The 19511-nt window shown below is 39.3% G+C and overlaps 1 protein-coding gene across 1 annotated transcript in view; it reads right to left on the reverse strand.

Moving 5' to 3' along the window:
- Positions 1–1247: 1247 nt before the first annotated feature.
- The window catches only part of arid1ab (AT-rich interactive domain 1Ab), a 122575-nt gene continuing 104311 nt past the window's right edge, over positions 1248–19511 (reverse strand). The window contains exons 13-20 of the mRNA XM_077200129.1: positions 9729–9861; positions 9454–9626; positions 6310–6451; positions 5999–6109; positions 5746–5842; positions 4830–5658; positions 4610–4740; positions 1248–4519 (exon numbers count right to left, since the gene is read on the reverse strand). Of these exons, the coding sequence (XP_077056244.1) occupies positions 2615–4519; positions 4610–4740; positions 4830–5658; positions 5746–5842; positions 5999–6109; positions 6310–6451; positions 9454–9626; positions 9729–9861 (3521 nt within the window). The 3' untranslated portion in view covers positions 1248–2614. The remainder of the gene's footprint in view (positions 4520–4609; positions 4741–4829; positions 5659–5745; positions 5843–5998; positions 6110–6309; positions 6452–9453; positions 9627–9728; positions 9862–19511) is intronic.

The raw sequence follows: 19511 nt of genomic DNA on the forward strand, positions 1-19511 counted from the left end.
ATGTTTCTACTCCAGACTTAGTCCACTGCTTCCACAGGTCCTCCAAGGTCTGGAATCGGTCCTTCTCCACAATCTTCCTCAGGGTCCGGTCACCTCTTCTCGTTGTGCAGCGTTTTTTGCCACACTTTTTCCTTCCCACAGACTTCCCACTGAGGTGCCTTGATACAGCACTCTGGGAACAGCCTACTTGTTCAGAAACCCTCTTGCTTGAGGGTGTCAATGATGGCCTTCTGGACAGCAGTCAGGTCGGCAGACTTACCCATGATTGCGGTTTTGAGTAATGAAACAGGCTGGGAGTTTTTAAAAGCCTCAGGAATCTTTTGCAGGTGTTTAGAGTTAATTAGTTGATTCAGAATTTTAGGTTAATAGCTCATTTAGAAACCCTTTTCATGATATGCTAATTTTTTGAGAGAGGAATTATGGGTTTTCATGAGCTGTATGCCAAAATCATCAGTATTAAAACATTAAAAGACCTGAAATATATCAGTTGGTGTGCAATGAATCTAAAATATATGAAAGTTTAATTTTTATCATTACATTATGGAAAATAATGAACTTCATCACAATATGCTATTTTTTTGAGAAGGACCTGTAGATGCCAAATCAGAAGCTGTTAAGTGTATAATTCATAGTCTACTCTTATCAACAGCACTTGAGGATAACGGATTACAACAGAAATACATTTTTGCAGGTTACAGAATACATTTGCAATGGAATTAAATGGGACATTCACTTTGAAAGTTTACCAGCAGAAATGTGAGCCTTGAGCACTTACCTGAATAGGAGTTATTAGGCTGTGAAGTTGTTCAAATAATTTTTGTAATGGCACTAAGGTTCTAGGTGAACAAACTTTAGTTGTGTCACTGTCACCTATGTAATGCATATTAGGCTTTTGACCTTGTGCATTTGAAAATGTAAAAATTAATGTGTTGTGGAAAATTAAAATTGATGTGGAATTACTGGACAGCAACTTTGCACATACAGTTTGTAGGATTGTAACAACAATTGAACATGTATAACATTTAAGACTTGTGGCTATACTTGCCAAACACTAGCATCTGAGCATTACCGTTTACTTCCTTTATAACTACCTTACTTGGTTCCAACCACAATTGTCACTTTTTTTTTTACTGTGGAAAAATAATGTGATAATCAAAAATGCAACAAATACAGTCTATACATCTTAACGTGTATAAATTCATAAACTGCAAAACTGATCATTTATATAAATAAATCAATCACAAACGTTTTACCAAGATTTAATGTACATTTATTCTTAACACGTGGAACATATAGTATAAAGATTTCATACGGAATAAATGATATTCATTAAGCCAAAAGGGGGGGGGGGGGGGAGGAATTTACAACAAGATTTTAGCTACATCATCTGAAATACAAATATGAATCCATAGCACTGGAATCGACTAAGGAAACCGCTGGGAAAGAGGGGAAAACAAACTTGTTTATTGTATCTTTGTTCCGGTTAATGATGATGAAATCGGTTGGAGTTAATGGACTTGTCTGGTTTGATATATACCTCTACAGCTTTTACAAAAGGAATTGAAATGTTATGTGTATGGGATCGCAAGGGCAAAAGATTGCATCCCTACAACCAGAGATGTAAGGAGAGGAAGGTGGTAAATAAACACATGGCAATGCGCAATGAGAGATCTGTTGAGTGAAACCTTTAATTCGTCAAAGATTAAAAACGGTGAAGAGCGCCATAAGATGAGAAAGAAAAAGAGCAAAGTGTAATTTACAACATCATTATATACACTGCAGCCTGGACTGCATCTAGAGCTCAAGACCAGTCCTAAGAGGTGATTTCTTTAAGGGTCAAGTCATACAATCGAGGGACAAAGAAGAGGTCGGGGTGTTGTAGGTTCACGTTACTTTGGGGGGAAAGCCATTTTTTCCTCTCTCAACATGAACTAAAATTTTTAAAAACTACAGTTTTTTTGCTGCCAAGCCAGCATTATCTCAGTGTGAAACAGTATTATTACAGTATGTTTACAGTTTTAAGGTGTACAGTACAGAAAAAAAGTCCTACAATCTACTGCACAGGCCTCCCATTTACATTTCTGTTCACAGCCAACGACCTGGTTCCTTTAGGGCTAAGTATATATTTAATCAAAGTTACAGCAATTTATACCACACACCAGAGTCTGCAAGTCCATTTAGCCTCCAAGAACCAGATTATGGTCATCTCCATGCCCTTGCTCACCCGGAAGGTGAATATGGGCACAATTTTTCCCCAAAACTCACTGTAAAGTGACAGCAACTTTGGTTACAGTTTTGTTTTTTCTGTCTTTTTTGTAATTTTATTTTTCCTTACAAAAGAAAGTCCAACGGGCAGCGCACTTGCAGGTAAGGATCTTGATCGGTACATCCTTGTTAGTTTAATTCTTATACATGTCAAATCCATCGTGACTTAATGGTATATCCTTCCTTTAGAGCAAAGCAAGGATAGACAGTGGAATCTGAGGTGATTTTGCATAAATTAAAAAAAATGAACATACAGTCAGTCAGTTTCACTGTTAAATTTTCTCCACTCACGCGGACACACACACATTAAAAAAACGAGTGGGGAAAAACATGATCACCCCCACGGCTGTCATGACTGGCCGATCAGAAAAAGTACGTCACAGATTACATGGGACACCAAAGAGTTCATAAGTGGGGACACCGATATGTCCAATAGCCGTGACTCAAACAGCGTGAACTCCGAGTGGTTCTCTTCCACTTTGGCAAGAGCGTACAGGGCTCGTGCTGCCCGCCGCATCATGTCCACACTAGTGGGCTCGAAGTGCGCACCTTGTAAGTGCAGTAACGAGCCCTGACTCTGTTGAAACTGGGTGGCTGCAAGACTGTCCTCCAAGAAGCCAAGAAGGTTTCCAACACTTCCTTTCTGCACAGCAATCGCCCGGGCCGCAACGCTATCGCCTTGTGCCAGATTAGCTAGCAGCACCACCGCCATTTCCCGGCAGACGGGCACTTTGCGCTCACCGACCATGCGCACAAGGGAGCCGTAGAGCTTCTCTAAGCGGCTGAAAGGCGGTGTAGCCAGAATGAGGTCAACATTGTTATCCTGGATGCTAAGCTTACTAAGGGTTTCGAGGACGAGTCTCTGCGGAGACAGTGTCCCATTGAGCCCCAGCGTGGGGAAGGGGTCAATCGCTTCGGCCGAAGGGCACACGGCCCAGTGGAGCAAGCCATCCAGCAGTGGCAAGCAAATACTTTCTGGGTAGATGGAGAGGTCCAGCTGACCTGAGATGTTTGCTAATGTGACCAAGCAGTTTTCCCGCAAAACCTCAAGACAGTCCCACCACCACTCGTCTCGCTCACAACTGACACCTTCATCTTCCTCCTCTTCTTTTTCATAGGTAACCGGTGCCTGTTTGCGTTCAGGATGTCGATGGTGCAACAGCACAAGCCGACCAAGTAACAGCAAAAGCCCTGGATGCTTTGACATCTCCAGATCATTGCCAGGAATAAAGGAAAGGCTGCGAATAATGTTGGAAACGCAGATGCAGCGGCGAGCAAGGGCATCCTGCCAATCTGAGAGTGTGCAGAGCGGTGTCTCGTCCTTGCTATGTGGCTCGTCTTCCAAGATCTTGATATTGCAACTCTGCTGTGCAAGATCGATGCCAAAGAGAAACGTATTGTTCTTGTGGCTATCCAGGTTGCCTCTGACTGCTTCCTCAGTCACAGAGCCTCGCCTCGCCGACAGAACGTCATCAATAGTGGCTGTTATACTTGCCGACGTACTTGCTGTTGTAGTACTTTTACCTTCTGACAATGGTTGATTTGAGGATGACTGAGGTTGTACTTGTTGATGCTCTTCATGTGTCTGAGCCTTCTGAGCATTATCCGTAACAGTTTCAATTACTTGAGATACCTTCTTACGTGGCTCAACATTCACTGGCACCCGTTTCTGATGCTTCAAGAGTTCCATCTTGCTCTCAAAATGGGTTTGTATATGCTCGGTGGTGTCACCACCACCCACACTCCAATGGATAAGACCACTATCAAAGGCTTGCCGCCGACCCAATTTACTAGTGCGCCCAATCACAAACGGGTCTTTTTTCCTCAATATCTTGATGGGAAGCTTGTCAAATTTACTAGCTTGCTTTGGCCTCTCCTGGGAGGCACTCGTGTCCTGCAATGGGGTGGATGATCGGAGATGATCTTTGCATGAAGTATCATCGCCCTCCCTCTCTTCTATGCCATTATTTTCATTGGATTTTTGACCCTGCATAGACTCCTCTTTCTCTTGCTTGACCTGGACTTGTGACGTATGAACAGGGTTTATCTCAACATCATCATCATCATCATCTTCCTCCTCTTCCATCTGCTCTGCCTCTGGCCCCTCCTCATCAGACATCTCGGGGTCAATGGCATCTGGGTCAATTAGGGTACGCTGCCCAGGGTCTCCAACCTCATACTCTTTCAAGATGCCAAAAATCTCAATGAGGCACCTTCGGAAGTACTCAACAATAAGCTCGAGGAAGCCAGGAAGCTGCAATCGGAACAGAGATATATTAAAGATAAGTCACTAGTTGACCAACCTGACCCATCCCTAGTCATATCGTCTATAAAATTTACTGACCTGGTTCAGGTTAAAGTTAGAAATGCTGTTGTCATCATAGAGAAGAATATTAATGGTATCCAAAGCCCATGTACTCTCAGCTAACAAGCCTGATTTGAGGGACATCATGACTCGCCAAGCCTCTGGTGTTCCTGAAACAAAACAAAACCCAACTTTCAGAACACTCTACAAATGGACCAAGACACAAGTATTCATGGGAACGATGCTGTGACCCTCTTACCAATATCTTTCATGGTAAGCCGACGACGCGGTTTCAGAATGGGCTGCGAGGCCTCTATTGAACCTGGTGGGAATGCTACGTCTCTCCGAATCAGAGGGGGCTGCACTGATGGCTGGGCAATGTGTGACGCAGGAACTGGAGGTCCAGCCTTCTGAATTTTCATCCCCGAGTGCATGTATGGAGACTTACTGGGTGAGGTCCTATTCTCCATTGGTCTTGGCATGGGTGCAGGGCTGGACACTTGTGGAATGTGGTTCTGAGAGGATTGATAGTTGGGCTGAAGAGTTCTGGACATTTGTGGCCCAGAGCCTCCAGGCCCGTATGGGGGCTGACGCTGGTTAACATGGCCAGGCCAAGATCCCTCATGGTTCATGCGCTGATCTGAAGGCATCATGTCTTCAGAACGATTCATGCTATGGTAGCCTTGACCTTGAGAAGGGACACCAGGGGGCCCCTGGCGATTATGAAAGTTTGGGTAGTTCATCTCATTACGCCCAGGCCACATGGGACCTTGGGGTCCATCGGGGACTGAGGGCACACTCATGGAGCTACCCATCATCTGCGGCTGCATGGAGGGCTGGGAGTTTGGAACACCCATGTTAGGTCCTCGATCTCGCCCGAAACCAAAAGGAAATTGGCTCTGTGGGCCAGGTGGGCGTCTGTCTGAGCCTGGATAGGTATTATACTGGTTATACATATCTGGTTGGGACTGAGGTCCACCTGGGGCCTGGGGTCCCTGCTGCTGACCACTAAAAGGGTATATGTCCCCTTCATGACGCTTTGCAGGAGGACCATAAACACCATCAACCGGTCTCTTCTGCGTGTAATTCTATATGAGAGAAAGTTTTTTTAGATATTCGGCAATAACACAGCTACCACTAATGCAATAATTTTTAATAGGTTGTGTTGCACTGACCGGTTGTTGTTGTGGGTACATTCCTGACTGTTGGTTTGGGTATGGTCCACAAGGGGGAGCACCTTGGCCAGGGTATTGATTACTGTAAGAATCATGCCTGCAAACCAAAAAATAAATCCAATTTTAGAAAGCCCTAAAAAGCATGGATGTTCAATAGTGAGTAGCAAACAACAGAAATAAGCAATTGTGAAATTTATATTTTAAGCATGTAAACATTTAGCAAGTTTAATGTGTAGTTTAATTAAATTTTAACCTCTGCTGTTGTGGGGGCCGGTTGGGTGAGTACATCCCTGCATCTGCACCAGAAGGCATCATGTTAGGTTGTGGACCCATATTGCCATCTGGGCCCATACTTGAGTCTGGTCTGTAAGGAAATAAAGAAATGGCATTTTCAAAATGGCAACTGAAGACACTACTCCTTGGTTAGGTTGTGTTGGAATGTTAAAATCACTGCAAAGCTACTAAATATTAACACTTCATCAGATTTCAGTAGTGTTTTTATTGCTGTGATAAATTCAATGGCTACATTTAATAAAAAGGTAAAACACAAATAAATGTTCTCACCTTCTGTCGTATCCTGGACCATATGGGTACTGTTGTCTTTGACCCATCGGCATATTGCCCATATGTCCTGGGGCGCCTCGGTTATATTGTTCACCCATGCCACTATTTGGGCCTTGACTTGGGCTCATGAACTGCTCACCCGCTGAAAATGCAAGCAGAGAGAACCACTGAACATCCTCTTTTGTATACTAAAATATTATGTACCACCCATAATTCTTATCATGGTGTGTTGTTTACTACATGACAAATCATTAAAAGTACAATTTATACTTACAAGTATAATTAGTAAATTTCAGGTTTAAAAAAAAATGTGTCTGTTTTGTCCAGCCTTTTAACAATCAGTGACACTATGATTAGAATCATAGGATGTGCATAATACTTTTGAGAGCAGACAATTTGAAAGTTTGAAATGTTAATGTAGCAAAGTACATACAAACTGGCTACAGTGAGTAATCTGGTAACAGAGTTGGCTCAATATTATAGCAGGACAACTAAAGATTTCATCGTATAAATTGGGCCAGAAAATAACTGACTCGTACATAATTAGGGGTGGCCCGATCCGATACTCAGTATCTGTATTGCTCCGATACTACCAATATTTGCCGGATCGGGTATCGGCCAGACGAGACCATCCAAATCCGCTATTGTGCGTATGTTATTGTTATACAACACAAAAGGCACAAAAACATTATAAAGCACCATAATGTTTTTGTGTACTATATTCCAAGTTTTCTGAAGCCATTACATATAGTTTAATGTGACGTACAGACAGGGGCGTAGCCATCATTTCAAAAGTGAGGGGGACAGAATGTCAAGTGTAATACCATTTTTTTTTTAGACTTTTGTTGACAGGTTAATTGGCTTAATATGCTATTTATTTTTAAAGCAAAAAAACAGAAAGAAAGAAATGCAGATGTTCAGTACTTTATATTTTCCTGGCTTAAAACGAGGCGGAGGTGGTAAAATCCTGATCATGTATTTTAATTAGATAATAACATTTTAATTTTTCGTAGACCATCATTTAGCCTACTGTGTTTCCCAAAGTATTTTTGTAGGTGGATCTCGGTACTTCTAGGGCGGTCCGGGGGGGGGAATGAAAGAAAATTTTGTACATTTTAAAGATAAATTCATTAATCTGGTGCACTTAGAGTCCCCCGAATCCACTTTTAAAAATAAATAATCCACCCGTCAACCGCCCAAACATATGATATTCTCTGATTTAGATATCTGATCATCGCATTACAATTATTCAAATTATAAGTGTTACTGATAAGCATGATAATATGGTTAAATATCAAACTGAAGTAGGCTGATTTAAAAATAACATTTACTTAAAATAAAAGTTCTTCTTTTGGCAAAATAACATTTCCTTAATAGCCTAAAGTTTGTCTTACTAAACTAAAACTTTCCAATTGAAAACCTTCAAAAGTCAAGCTTTTAAAAATACTTCAAACTTTCTAGTTAGGCTTTTTCAAGAGAACTTAAAGTTTGTCTACAAACTTTTTTTATCTAATTGTAAAGTGTTACCGAATTATGGTAAACATCATAGTCTACACGTTATTGCCTGATTCAAGCAGATCGTGGCTGTTAATGCATGAACATACAAATTCAGCATTAACAATCACCGTGTTTATTCTAATTTGAAGGGCTTTGATAACATATCTGTGAAAATAAAAGACATTACGAATAAAAAAAGATTGAAAATAGTGCACGTTTGTGCGGGTATAGTGAATATTTTCAATTTACAACAAAACTTGTTAATTATTCAATAAGAGAAATAGGCAGAGGTATTCATCATTGTGCAACACAATTCGGATACCACATGACAACTTACTTACAGTGCTTGACTTTTTCGTGAAAAAGGAGTGAAGAGTTTTTTTTGCCGTTTTGAACTCTATGAAACTGGATTCGGCACGGGTGCGAGCATGGGCGTGTCGTAAGCTAATGCACGAGTGACTAATTACCATGGAAACGTGAAAGTCACGTATGTAGATAGACTATCCTTGACTCTTTGGATTTTAAATCTCGATGTAGGGCAGGCTATACACACCCGCGGAAACCTCAGCTTGTCATAGACACATTTGCCTTATGAAAAAGTGCGGGGGACGAATTTAAATTTTATTAAAAGTGGGGGGGGCACGTCCCCCCCGTCCCCCGCGTAATCTACGCCCATGCGTACAGATTTAAGTCGTTAAATTAATCTTCACCTAAGTGCTTCCCTCCTCTGCGGATGTCAGTCATTCTCCATTCAGCATTCAAACACTGCGCCTCGCTCGGTTACGACAGTCAACACGATGAAACTCTCTCCAAGATGAGTCAATGTTCCTATTATTATACTGTAGATAAAGGTCTATGGTTTGCATAAAAGGAATTTAACTTGCTGGAGTTTCACATGTTAGCCTTCTGTCTCCCGGGTGTCTGTTAGATCACAACACTGGAGTAGAGAGCGATATAATTGTTCTTCACGTGCACATTAAATGAAATTTAAAACGGTTAGAAGGCTCAAACTAATGAATAAATAAATAAATATATGTATATCTTCCCTTTGTGCTTTGAACTTTTCAATGCGAAGCGCTGCGCGCCGTGACTCCATGTTACTTCAAACACATCATTCTTCCCACGGGATGCACCTAAGTGTTTCGTGCTGCTCTGAATTGGAGCCTTTCATATTACAATACTTTTGCGTAATGGCAGTTTATTGATAGCCTTAGTTGTTCTGTCCAATCCATCATATGTTGCGGCTTCATTAAAGAGTTGCACTTAAAATGTTTATTATATAGTATATATTTTGTTTGTATATTGTTTTACAAAGTAAGGAAAATAATGTTTAAGTCAACCTTGATGCCTTTAACAAAAGAATAATCACAGTGTTTTCCCCACAGTGAGGCATACAGATACTTTTATTAGGTAATTAGGTAATTCGGCACTGTTTTTTTAATTATTATTTTAGTATTGGATCGGTAGTCGTATCGGTCAATACTGAATCCCAGGTATCAGAATCGGTATCGTAGGCAAAAAAGGCGGATCGTGCCACCCCTATACATAATGACGAGAGATAACTCCATATTACAAAGAAAACAAACAGAAAAAATTACAAAAGAGCTCCTTAACATTACTTTGTATGGATATGACCAGAAGAGTCACCTTTTCTCATACCACCAAAGGGGTCCTTATTTGGCTCATAAGGCCCCATGCGGCCCATCATGTCTGGTCCACCCATACCAGGCTGATAACCTGAATTGGGGGTGACAGAGTTACGCCTGGAAAAAGCTGGATCCCCACCATCAGCAAACGGGTCCTGTAAATTCACACTGCTCCTGTGTGAGACATAATGACGATAAGCTCAAATGAGAGAAACTGTGACCCTTGAAATTAATTTTGAATGTCCTGATACAGAGAGGCACAGTATTGACATGTACCTAGCACCAGGCATGGGTGGCATCTGACTGTGCGGTGTTGAGGCAGGTGTAGGGGGCTTCAGGTCACCACCTTCGGCCATAGAACTGCTGGTCGACTGAGGTGTCTGAGGACCCTGTAACGATCCTGATCCAGCTGGGGGGCAGAGATAACAGATTTGTCAGTCAACAAATCCTATAGGAAGTTTAGGTGGTCATATTGTGTGAATGGTAAACACTGTGCTTTAAAAAACACAAACCAGAAAACAAAATTCTCTTTCCACATGGCTGTAATTTAAACACCAAATATGTTCTGAAGTGCTGTTTGTTGTTTCCACAGCACTTTCACTGTCAGTGTGGACAGACAGCATGCCAACATGCAGTGACACACTTTCAAGGAAATGTGCTGAGCTTGGCTCATTTGGCAACCCTCCCCAGCCTGAAATCAGCTCCTTTTCATGGCACTTAATCTCATTTGAGGACTTTCCCCTCCGATGACACAGGGAGAGGTGCTCTGCCAGCTAAGTGCTCAGAGAGTAGCATTCTAAGGTTTGAAACTCCTTATCCCAGCATGACAGAGTCTCCATTACTACCACTCAACCAGCAGCTAAGTGCTTAGTCATGTGCTGAGAAAGATGAGGCAATGTGCCTCATGGGTGGGCAATTGGATCGCTTGAGTACTCGGATAAACAGGCAGAGAACTCAAATGCAATTGATAACATTACAAATGAGGCCCCATATTTGTTTGTTTTTTCACATTTAGCTATCTGCTTGTTAAGTCGTGACTTATCAAATACTTTTTCCAGGTCCAAGTCTCAATTCTTCAATTGAGAATACTATTTCAGCAGATGTCACAGTTTTTTAATAGCACACATTTAAGCAAATCTTTTAAAAACATCCGGTTAGGAATGTCACGATATTCCAGTAGTCGGTACCAATACCATTAAAATTTTACAGTTCTTGGTACCAATTTCAGTACCACAGCTAAATCTAGAACTATTTTTCCATTTTAACTATTTAAAAAAAAGTTTATTATTTATGATGGTAATCATAAGCAAATAATACATATAAACATTGATGGTTACATGCTGTTTAAAAGTAAAAATTTTTTATAAAAAGTGAAAAAGCAGCAACCTTCTATGCACACATTATTAGTATTATTACTACATTGAGACATAGATAAATCTACTGTACAACAGTAGCCTAATTTAATTATTTGTCAATTTCTTCAAGTTAAACCGAACTACTATTATAACAGGTTGCCGTACAGTAGAGATGCGCGGTTGGCGGTTATAGCCGCGGACTCCGCGGATAAACCGCGGATCGGGCGGATGACGTGACGAAAAAAAAAATATTTTAATTAAATTCGGGCGGGTGGCGGGCAGTTTCTAGTCTAGCAGCGCCTTGTATCAGCGGATGGCGGGCGGGTACGGTTATGAAAATTGGTCAAAAACGTTGGTGCGAATGGATGGCGGACGGATGATGAGTTTTGTGATGCGGTTGCGGATGAAATAATAGCCCATCCGCACATCTCTACCGTACAGACCTATGAGTTTGTGTGCGTGTATATGACTATAGTTTCTAAAATGAAACTATAAAATGCTCATGAAGTAACTCTCAGAGTGGCAGCATATCGTGAGGCAGCAGAAACACTGCAAGCGTCAAGCGTGCTTAAGTGTGTGTGGTAAATGAAACAGCGTGTCTGCGCTAGGGCTGGGCGATATGACCAAAATCTCATATCAAGATATAAGTCATCTCATATCCCGATAGCGATATATATATTACGATATAGTACCTGTAAATTCAATCAATTAATAGTTTATAAATACATGGAAAATAATTTATTTTAGTATATATCAAGTAAAAGAATAGTTGATATATTTATTGAGTATATATTAAGTATATACTCAAAATGTACTCATTCATATGTGATTATTTTTCTCCTTTTATTTAGAACTCCTGGGCAAATGTTTGATTAATAATGTAGAAATATAAAATATGAATGAAACACTTTACAAAAACAAATGATTACAGGCCGAACATAAAATCTTGCTATATAAAATACCAAATGTAAACATTGTACTTTCAAGTTTAAAATGTAGCAGCAATCAGGGCTCCAAACCTGTTCAATAAACGAAAACAAACGAACGAAATCTTACAGGAACATAACAGAAACAAAATCAAATTTAATCGTTCTGAACAGACATGCTTATTTGAAATGGTCATTACCCGGTTAATGACGTTATTTTATCGTTCTGTTAAATATTTTAATTTGCCAGTCAACCAATCACGAATTCAAAGTACATTCAAGTACAGTACTGTACAAATGTGATATTGACACATAGCCTATCCAACGTGAGTGAAATGCCTGCGCTCAGCTGTCAATCATCATAAGTAAGTTGCAATGGCAATGCGCTGGCGTTAGTTTTCCTAAGGATATACTGTATGTCACCAACTGTCAAACAATTAGGCTTGCATTTCAGTGAAAATGAATAGCAGGAAATATGCAACTTTTTGTTTTTTGAAACCAGCGAAAATTGCAGGATAGTGTAGAACATGGATTCAAACTACGTCAAATCATGCACTTAAAGCGCTTCTGTGAACGGAGAAAAAAAGAATAAAACTAAATATATAGAACTAATATATAGGCCTATACGCAAATTTCTTTAATTATTTCCCTTAAATAATTACGGATTAACAAAACGAAAGGAAAAACTTTGCTGAGCTTTGGTTCATTGTGACAGGGTCCAAAGTTCACAAAAAGGAAACCGAGAAGGCAGAAAACGGATCGTGCTTTTTTTCTGTATTTTACAAAAGCTTTGCAGTTTTGAATAATTTCTTGCTTCCATCCGTATGACCATAAATTACGGAGTAACAGGTTCCTCGGAAGGACAAAAATTCCTGTGATCGCGCCGACGGCTCACGCACACACGTTCTAGCATTGCTAACTTAACATCGCAGCATGATCATTATCAAAATAAAATATTCAACCAAACATATAGAAATTTAACCAAACCATGTTCATGCTACAGAGGTATAGGAACGAGCTCTTAGTTTTTTTCTGGCTGGTCCTGCTCGGAGCCACCCGGTTCTGTCACCCCTTCACTCGCCATGTTATGCACGTTTCTTCCTGCATCCCCATGGCGGCGTGTAACATTGCAGTCATCCAAATTATGAAAAAGTTTTGCTGTAAACAATGTTTTTTGCGATACGATATAAACGATAGAGCATAATATGAAACGATAGACTTTTTATATCGTCCATCCGATATATCATCATATCGCACAGCCCTAGCATTTCATTGCTAGGGCCTACGCCATTCATTCACACAGATACATGCAGGATTAATATTTAAAGTCTTTTTGTGGTTTAATATTCACAGACACTAGTATATATCGTGGTGTGTGTATATATATATATATTAGGGGTGGCACGCTTCACAAAACCCACGGTTCGGATCACGGTTTTAGGGTCACGGTTTTCGGTTCTGTATGGTTCTTGTTGTTATTTTCTCTTTTAATCTTTAACACTCCGGAAATGTACTTCAGCATATGATATAGGCAATAGCTTAATTATCCACAATTCAGGATACAGTATTAAAAAAAAATTTGATATCATGTAATCATGCACAAACTGAATTTGACTTGACTAAGCACATTATTGAGACCATCTCTGAGGAAAGCTAGGTGACATTTTGATACAGCAAGAGAGAAGACATTGATGAAATGCTTTTGTTTATTTGGCAAAAAAGGAGAATGTGTATGGCTATCTCTATAGGGACTTATGTGCATTTTTAGCACACAAAGATTAAAATTAACTTGCATTTATCAAACTGTCAACGTCAGTGTAGCTCTTACAAAATGTTTATCTATTAAAAGAAAAAGAGTGAAACTCTTAAAGCACTATCTTTTAAATAAATCAAAATATGTTACACATAATTGCCTATATTGAGGCTATAACAATAGCAAATGCATAACCATAAAGTGAAACATAAGTTCAACCTCAACACAAAAACAGTATCAACAATCCTTCTATTCCCTGAGAGTGAGGATACATTTTTTTCACTTGAAATTAAAGTGCAGTATTTGGAAACATATGACTGGAGTTCTTATCTAAACTTGGTGTCACTGTATTTAAATATCATAGGTAACATGAAATCCAAAATGTTCCCACACACCGGACTTATACGACGCTGGCTCATCCTCCAACTCCGGTTAGCCTTCCTTATATCTCCCACTTGACATTTCTATACGTGACGAGACCTGCAGCACTCCATACTCCACTTTTACTGTAGGCTTGTTCGACTTGAACCGGCGCTGCACAGACCGATCGGTTTATGACATCAAAGTACCGCGAGAGTGATTGAAAAGCATACGGAGCCGTTGCTCTCGCGGTACTTTGATGTTATTCAACGATCGGTCTGTGCAGCGCCGGTTCAAGTCGAACAAGCCTCATATGTATGTCCATTGTCCACACATCTCTTATTTTGCGCGAAAAGTAAACACACTGTCTGAGGTCACGGGCACGAGGTTACATTGCGCATGCGTCGAGCCGTTAATTATTGTAATTTATATTTGCTTGTAATTTATTATTATGTTTTTTCATGTACCGTGCCACCCCTAATATATATATATATATATATATATATGAATGAGAGAGAGAGAGAGAGAGAGAGAGAGAGAGAGAGAGAGAGAGAGAGAGAGAGAGAGAGAGAGAGAGAGAGAGAGAGAGAGAGAGAGAGAGAGAGAGAGAGAGAGAGAGAGAGAGAGACTACAGTGCTCCTAGTAAAAAAGTTAGTCTGAAGCCCTGCACTTAGATAAATTAGAGGGTACCAAATATACCTGGTACTACAGAAATGCTTGTATAGTCACATTTTAAAATTTTCCGTACCGACTTGGTACCAAACTACCGGTACTTTTGACAACCCTACTTCCAGTGTACATTACAGTCTCTCGGCTCACACCCCAGAAACCAATATTTTAATGAATCATAAATTCATCCCGTTCTGGCTAACTGACATGTTATGGCAATCAAGGTTAGGATCATGATTTTTCAGTATTTGCACTATTTGTTTGCTTTTGGGATCTGATAGAGAATTGTTTTGAACTTCCTTATCAAACTTTTTTATGATCTCTTTTTTAAGTCCTTGAGTGCTCATGCCAATCCCAACCAACATAATTGCCATGTTTAAGTAGACTTGAGCCAATGTGCATGTGTGTAAATGTCAGAGAGTGCAGGGAATGATGACGAGAGAGAGACAAATGTGTGTGGATGAACAGCATGTTTGTACACCACATGTTGCAGCTCATCTTGCGGCCAGCTAGAGGACGATTACTACTGGCATGCCTGTTGGATGACTCATGCTTTCATTCATTAACTCGTACACACATCGGGGTCACTGCCAGGTCAGACTTATCCGTATCTCACACTCCACAGCTCTTTAACACATGGCACAATACCTCAGCCTCCCTCCTCTGGGCAAGGATATCCCTCAAACACATATAAAGAAGGGGGAGGGTGGAAAAAAAAGATGAAGAAAACCCCAGCTTGACTTAACATTTCACTAACCCCTTCGTTCACACTTCATGTTTCTGTTACACGGGACGGAACTGTTGCAACTTGCATGAAACAAAAACAAAAGTTACACCAGCGGTGCACCAGCTTAAAGTGCCGTGCTCAGATAAAAAAAAAATATATATATATATATATATATATATATATATATATGTATATATATATATATATATATATATATATATATATATATACATATACATATATATATATATATATATAAATATCATCTATATATACACATATACATATATACATACATATATATATATATATGCTTTACTCAAACTATTTGGGCAAAAAAACAAAAACAAATTAAAACAGTATAGGCCGAAATAGTTTGAGGGGTTAAAACCATTGACCAAAACAGTGCTGTTTAAATAGTGCTTCTTTTAGTCATGTCAGCATGTATTTCGTGTGCACAATGTGGATAAGTAACAAATAGTGTGCTAAAAAAACATTTTTTCTTTATATGTATCAATACTGAAATATCTCAAACGGCTCCAATACTTATTTCCAGCAGTATCAAGACACCGATACCAGCTGCACTTTCTTGCTCTCATCTCATGACAGCAACTTGACAAGTAACAAGTTGCGCTTTAACATCAAGTACACCAAAAATTCTGTCAAAATGCCCATCTTGGCAAGTATTCACATAAACATAGTCTGTTATGTCTTAAGTGAAGGTAAACAGTTGAGAAAGAGAACAAATGTGAAACAGTATATTGTATCTGTGCATTAGCTCTTACAGTGACCGCAGCCTAATAAGCCTGCAGCTGTTTTGTCAATGTTAATCAAACAAAAGACAGAAAAAAGAAAAGAAAAAAAACTCACTGCTCTTGACTGAATAACTTTTGTAACTTCTGTATTTAATTTTTACAATGAAGACTATTAATCTTTTATTTTCAGGGAAGAAATACTGCAGAAATTGAATACTGTAAGACTAAGGCTGCAAAATATTTTGTTTTACCATCGATATCGTGATAAGTGCATCCGCGATGTCAAGTATAGAGATTGTGGTTAATACATAATCCGTACAGACCAGGCACCTCGGTTAGAAACACGTGATCCTCGGAATAATTGTAAAGTTTAACAATCATAGAGTGAACGTTTGTCATTCACACGTGTTTTATGTCCTGTCAGATTAAACATTCAAGCAATTTTAAACCATCTTAGTGCACAAAGATGCTAAAGAGAACTCAATACAGAACTTGCGCGCTATATTCTGTGCAGAGACAGAGCCAAGCAGACAGCAAACATACACCGAGTTCTGTACTCTTTCTAATCTATTTGCCCGTCTCAGCGAGTGTCCTCGTAAACAGTTGCTTATGGCTTAACGTAAACAATTAATAAAACGGATGCATATCATTATATTGGATCTGTGTAATATACCCGATGCTGTATAGTCAATCAAACAACAAAACACAAAGAGAGAATCACTTTTGTAGCCTTAAAGATTAATTATATGTAATTTATACAGTGAAGACTGCAGTATTATTTTACATTTGATTATTCAATTTCTGTACCTGAATACCTGAAAAACAAAGCATTGTTTATTTCATTTGTATCTTTGATCTATTGTATTAATCTATGCTTGTAATTTATTATTAACAGGTATGGTTTAGTTTAATTACGGTTATAACTTATGTTGTCACCTTCCTTTTACACTACAAGCCTGTTGTAGCAGAGTAGACCCCATCTGAATGATGGCCAAAACTTTATTAATGAGTTTTATGAAGTTTATTGTACATCACACAAAAGATGAAAAACTTTATCATCAAAAAGTTCTCACAGGTTTCCCGAGATGGAAGAAGAGAGCTGGTAAGGGTTTTAGCACTGAATCAATTGTCTTAAAAAGCATTCTTGGCCGATTTGCATTTTCTGTGATGGGTTTTGAAAGGAATTTAGATTTGGCCTCCTTCACTGACTTTTGGTAACCAAGTAAGCATGCAGTTAAACATTCATATTAAACTTGGAGTTCATCTCTTTTCCACTTCCGCTCTGCCTTATGACACTCTTGTCTAAGAGAGCGAGTAAGGCCTTTTAACCAAGGCTGGGCGGGACCCTTTCCCTTAGCTTTCCTGGGCTTAAGGGGAGCAACAGAGTCTAAAGAAATGGAGCAGGTTTTAGTAAAAACCTCCACCATTTCTTCAGGGTTTAATTCGTCGAAGGGGACAACATCTGCAAGGTTGGCTTGATAGTACTCGGAAAATAAGCTGGCAATGGAAGGTTGGATGAAACGAGAGTAACTGAGTGCGAGTCGAGGTGGGAAAACACAGACAGATTCAAACACAATTGGCAGATGGTCTGAAATAGCAGCATCAACTACTCTCAGATTTGTAACGGGTAAACCGTGTGACAACACCAAATCCAAAGTGTGCCCCAATTTATGAGTAGGGCTAAAGACTGATTAAGAGATTCATTAAGATATAAAAAATCTTTCACCAGTCAGGTCACTGTCCTTTTCACACTGCATGACTATCTGGGGTAACATTCAGTTGCTGCTGTGTTCACACTGCACGATGGATCAGCGACAGGAGGTTTCACACTTCATGACTTTACAAAAGAAAGAGTCGCAGAGAACAACTGTCTGGTCCGCAAACTACGTTACACAACCAAACATGTTGTGAAGTGAGAAGTGACGTGAGAAGTTGAGAAGTGATAAGGAAATAATGCAAGACTGAAATTGTTATTAAAAATGATAGCCTGCAAGAAGATTGCGATCTAAATTGTCTATGCATTAATTTGCAGCGAAAAGGAGAACAAAAAAACAGCTTATGCAGGAGGAAAAGATTGGGGAGATGAGGGGAGCAAGGACTGAGTGTTCTGCAGAGAGTTGGGGGTAAATCAATAATTTTGCAATGTATTGCTGTTGCTGCTGGTCAAGCAAATGTTTGTTCTTTGTTTCTGTTTGATATAATTGTAAATACTATTATCTATTAAATAAAATACTGATATTCTGGTCTATAACTCCTCCCTGAACATCCCGCTGCCCTGTATCTTGCCCTCTCATTGGCTGTAGGTCATCACCGATGTAGTTTTCAGTCAGAACGCAGGATTTTGAATCGCCGACAGATTCAGATATTTAGCATCTCAAATATCTCACAGGCGTCGGTGAATCGACGGCGATTCTCTCAGATCGTGTCGTTGATCATTCACACTGCGTGACTGTCACTCAGTGAACGAGCACCGATTTGCTTATGGTTTCGGGCATTTGTCGGCGATCTCCCAAATCCTGTCGGCGAGCCAAAATCAGGCCTAAAAACGCTATACATATATATAAAAGCAGTGGGTGGATTTGTATCAATGTAAGTTGATTGTGTTCACACACTGCCAACACACTATTATGTCCAAAAAATTAAGTTGATTTTGCATTATAGATTTATATTTACATGCTTACATACTTTTTAAAGCATTTAGAAAATATTTATTTCCTAGACTTTCAATGGATGTTTTCTTATTTTCTTATTATAAAAATAAATAAGTGTAATTTAAGTGTTTGTATAGCTACATATCAGTTAATTTTTACCTTCAATATTATAGTAGGCTAATGAACTAATGAATTAGTTAAGAGATTTGTTTTCCTTGTGAAAATTTGCCATGTATTGTACCTGAAATCCAAAACAATCGATATCGAATCGGGATCGAAATCGAATTGCAAGCCTGGGAATCAAAATCGAATCGAATTGTGAAATTTGTGTCAATACCCAGCCCTATTAAAAATATCTAATATTTGGGGCAGAAATTCCCCATGGTCTCGAAAAAGGTATCGAATATCGATACTTTTCAAGGTATAGAATCGAAATTAGAAATTCCAGTATTTTGACAACACTACTTACAACAGGTAAACAATTAAGCAGTGTGGATGCACTTCACAATTACCAAAAAGGATGGTGAAGTAGCAACTTGTTTGGCTAAAACACAGAGGCAGCTCACTGAGGAAAAACTTTACTAAAACTGATTTAATGTATCATCTGAGTGCACAATGCCCTGAACAGAATACCAAGTTTAAGTACCCAATTACCCAAATTGAACCGTCCAAATTTTATTTCCTATTTTTGGCTAAAATAAAACTTTAATTTCAGCAGCAAAATTCATCAATATATTTTCCAGGCCTGAAGACAGAAGTACAGAAGGGTATACATAAACTCTGATATCGCAGCAGAAAGGAGAAGTAGCTAGCAGTACAGTAAATCACTATAAACGACAAGAAATGAACATCAAATGTTGGTG

This window comes from Siphateles boraxobius, unplaced genomic scaffold (genome assembly GCF_051911475.1).
Source record: "Siphateles boraxobius isolate OS27281-9 unplaced genomic scaffold, OSU_SipBor_1 43, whole genome shotgun sequence".
Lineage (NCBI taxonomy): Eukaryota > Metazoa > Chordata > Actinopteri > Cypriniformes > Leuciscidae > Siphateles > Siphateles boraxobius.